At 40.5% G+C, this 4,114-nt stretch overlaps 1 protein-coding gene across 1 annotated transcript in view; it reads left to right on the forward strand.

Moving 5' to 3' along the window:
- Positions 1-231: 231 nt before the first annotated feature.
- The window catches only part of sqrdl (sulfide quinone reductase-like (yeast)), a 14,821-nt gene continuing 10,938 nt past the window's right edge, over positions 232-4,114 (forward strand). Inside the window, exons 1-7 of the mRNA XM_015393493.1 lie at positions 232-386; positions 1,021-1,231; positions 1,322-1,492; positions 1,586-1,639; positions 3,211-3,405; positions 3,498-3,707; positions 3,792-3,975. Of these exons, the coding sequence (XP_015248979.1) occupies positions 1,034-1,231; positions 1,322-1,492; positions 1,586-1,639; positions 3,211-3,405; positions 3,498-3,707; positions 3,792-3,975 (1,012 nt within the window). The 5' untranslated portion in view covers positions 232-386; positions 1,021-1,033. The remainder of the gene's footprint in view (positions 387-1,020; positions 1,232-1,321; positions 1,493-1,585; positions 1,640-3,210; positions 3,406-3,497; positions 3,708-3,791; positions 3,976-4,114) is intronic.

The raw sequence follows: 4,114 nt of genomic DNA on the forward strand, positions 1-4,114 counted from the left end.
GAGTCAGAATTCTAACTTTTTTCCCATACTAAACCGAAATAAAATTTAAAAATCAGTTAGCTTTTCTTTTCTTTTTTATTTTCCAGTGGCCGTATGTTTCTGAATTTATTGGCGTAACGTTTAATTCACGGTTTCGCCTACTCCTTCATGCTTGATTGGTCAAACTTCAGAAGAGGCGGAACAAACTCATAAAGCTATAATTTGATTGGACGGTGGCTTCGAGGGGCGGAGCCTGCTAGTCTAGTATCCTGTCGCGTCGGACGTGCACAGCTATTTTGCCGCTGCTCCACCGAGGAATGAACTGGAAGAATTTAGTCCTTCAGAGGTTGTTTGTTTTGTCGTAATTTGCGGTGAAAACAGGCGGTTACTCCTTCCTGCTGTTCGAGGTAAGAGTCCTGCTCTGTGGGTGACTGCCTGATATCCTGCGGTGTTCAGGAATGACAGGAGGACGGTTAACTACGCAGAATGCACCAACTGGGCTCAATCCAGGACTATTTTCTCCTAATCTACATTCAGAAAGCTCCTGTTTACATCCGGCTTTGATTCTACAAGGCTGTTTTTTTCTTCTGTTTACTTTGTATTAAAATTCTTTCATCTCAAATAAAACGATTAGAATGTCTAATTTAACTTCACGGCTGAAATTAATGTACTCTTGTTGTTAGATATTGAGAATTGTGCACAATCTATTATGTGTTTGCTGTGGAAGCTGTGGTTCTACTGTATGTAACAATATCTGGGTTTTAAAGCCACAACCAAATCTGTTGTCACATGAGCCTGTAGGAGTATTAGCATTTGATTCATTTGCAAAGAAAAAAAAAAAGAAAATATTACCTGAATGGCTTGTTCATTCCAACTGTTCATTGAATAAATACGTTTTTATCTCTGTTTTGTAAGAAATTTGAGGCACCAGCAGCAAAACAGGAAGTGCATTTTTTTTCCCTGCAAGATTTTATGAGTTGCAGGCCCATACAGCCTTGGTGAATGTTGCTTAACAGAAGATGTTTGTTTCTTTTCGTAAAGGATCAGACTCAGAATGGCTTGGCTGTGTCGTCTGAGGCCGTGCCACCCCACAGGCATGGCTATCTCTCATTTTCACACCAGCAGCCCTGCCTCTGCCAAGCAGCACTACAAGATGTTGGTCCTTGGAGGGGGAAGTGGGGGCATCTGTATGAGCTCACGGATGAAGAGGTTGTTTGGGGCCGAGAACGTGGCTGTTGTGGAGCCATCCGAGGCAAGGATCATAACCGTTAAGAAATGGGAAGTTTAAAAAGTAGTCATCAGTATAATCTTCACAGTTTTTTGTTTTCTTTCTTTCTCCCAGGTGCATTATTATCAGCCAATCTGGACCCTCGTCGGAGCCGGGGCTAAAACTGTTGCCTCATCGGCTCGTCCCACTGCCAGCGTTATGCCGTCAGGTGTTAAGTGGGTGAAATCCAAGGTTCAGGAAATAAACCCAGACAAAAACAGTGTCGTTACAGAAGATGGGACTGAGGTGATTAAAACGCTACTCAAATGTTACCTGGCAGAGATTTAAGGTTATCATGATTTTAAAATCAGTCCTAAGTGATTCTTTTGTTCTCTACAGATCTCTTATGAATATTTGATAGTAGCTCTTGGCTTGCAGCTCCATTATGAAAAGGTAAGATCATGCTTTCTTATTTTCTCACCTATTCCACATAAACGTAATAAGTTTCCCATCATTTTATAGTTTGATCAGGGGTCATAATCTTTTCTACTTCATAAAATCTAACTAGCCTCTGCTATGATCAGACACAGAGTCTATAGAAATAAAAAAACATATGATTTAAAAGGTTTTTGTGTTTTATGATAAATTAAATTATTTAACTTGTATCTCTTAAGGGTTATTTTTCTTAATGATGGCTTTCAAACCCAAAGCTCAGACTGTCAAAAACTGAATTATCAAATAGGACCATAACAAAAAAAAGATGTTTAAGAAAGAAATGAACAATGCAGGAACTAAATATATTCACTAAAGAAGCTGGTTGTTAGGAGGAATAAGTTAAACCATATTAATGGAAGGTTGAGTGGAAGAAAAAAATGTCTTTTTTAGTTTCTGCAGTTCTTGAGAAGATTGTGAAGCAAAGCAAAGGTTTGGACATCATGGAAAACCAGTGTTGTCTCTACTTGGACAGAGAAGAGAAGGGACTGGAGTGTTTATCAGTGGACTAAAGTTCTCTTTTTAGATGGAAGTAAATCTTTCACTTCATTTGGAAATTAAGGTCAGAAGGAATGGGGACAGAAATGAGGTCGTTTGATATAATTTTCAGTAGGGCGACATTTCTGTCTTGATCGGATTTTATTTGTTTTTATATTTTATTCTGCATGTATTCTAGGATAAAGAATTTAAGTTTTCTTTAGCTGTAAGTCATAATTGGGAACATGGACAGATTGCCGCTCACACTGAAGGCTGAGTTATGCTCAGAAACCAGAACGCCTGCGTGTGCGTCGCAGTGAACGTCCCCTTCCGCACACGCTCTGGTGCACCTGTCCAAAATTGTAGGTGACTCCAGATTGGATTGCATGACCACCATTGTGGACAACGACTGAAGTTGTACCAGCTAGAAGAGCGTATCTAGACCCACAGCTAGTTCCTGATTGGCCCTCTTGCATTGTGGCGTGGAATAACATAGCGCAGACCACGCTTCAATATTGGGCATAAATCAAAAATGTCTGCATCATACGTCCTACAAGCTCACTGCTGCGGGAGGATAACCAGCCCTTGAGCCTGGTTCTGCTGGAGGTTTCTTCCTGTTCAAAGGGAGTTTTTCCTCTCCACTGTCGCTACAAGCATGCTTAGTGTGAGGGATTGCTGAAGAGTCAATGAGTCGATGCAATCAGCTGGTTTTCCTTAGATAGAAAACTTTGAATCAATCTGACTGGATGATCTGGTTGAACTGGAAAGTGACCTCAGATGACATGATGTGAATTGGCGCTATAGAAATAAACTGAATTGAATTGAAATAAGTTCTATAACATTATTTATATATAATATAACATTATTATAAATATTAAAAAATAAACTTTTGGATGGTTGTCTAATTTGTTAATCTGTACACTAGTATATGGATATAATATTGATGGATGTAGAGCCTAACATGTAATGCATAGGTACAAAATGGTTGTTCCAGTTAGCATAGAGGTGAAGTAACGACCGGTCCTTTTTTTTCCTTGTGGGTTTTTTTTGTGTAGATTAAAGGCTTGCCAGAGGCTTTTGAGCATCCAAAGATCGGATCCAATTACTCTGTCGAAACTGTGGAAAAAACCTGGAAGGCCCTGCAGGACTTCAAAGAGGGCAACGCTATTTTCACTTTCCCAAACACTCCAGTAAAATGTGCCGGAGCTCCGCAGAAGATCATGTACTTAACGGACGCCTACCTCAGAAAGGTACCTCATCTTTGGGATGTAATTATGCCTTTTAAAATGAGCCTAATTAGTTTTTTATTTTATAAAAACACTTTCCTGTTTATGTATTTAAGACTGGGAAAAGGGCAAAGGCCAACGTGATATACAACACATCTCTACCGGTGCTCTTTGGGATCAAGAAGTACGCCGACACGCTGTGGGACATCGTGAAAACCCGCGACCTGCAAATTAACCTCCGACACAACCTGATTGAAGTGCGGCCCGACAAGCAGGAAGCTGTGTTTGAAAATCTGGACAAACCAGGAGAAACCAAAGTGTTTGAGGTAGCTGCCTGCCTCTCACGCTTTACACCGTGCAAACCTTTGAAAATGAAGCCCTTTCTGATTTATCCTTTACTTTTTCATCAGTATGAAATGCTTCACGTTACGCCCCCCATGGGGCCCAGCCTGGTGGTTAAAGGCAGCCAACTTGCTGACGAGAACGGCTGGCTGGATGTAAACAAAGAAACGCTTCAACATAACAAATATCCAAATGTGTTTGGGATTGGAGACTGCACCAACCTTCCCACCGCAAAAACCGGAGCTGCAGTCGGTAAGTGATTGCCGACCAATCAGAATTTTCTTCGCGTTATTTTTGTCCTGTGCTTCAAAGGCATACTATGGAACATTTTTCAGTTAATTAATGTGTTCCATAACGTTTTGGATGATTAAATGAGTCATTTCAGGTCGAA

Source organism: Cyprinodon variegatus, unplaced genomic scaffold, assembly GCF_000732505.1.
Source record: "Cyprinodon variegatus isolate N-32 unplaced genomic scaffold, C_variegatus-1.0 Scaffold645, whole genome shotgun sequence".
Classification (NCBI taxonomy): domain Eukaryota; kingdom Metazoa; phylum Chordata; class Actinopteri; order Cyprinodontiformes; family Cyprinodontidae; genus Cyprinodon; species Cyprinodon variegatus.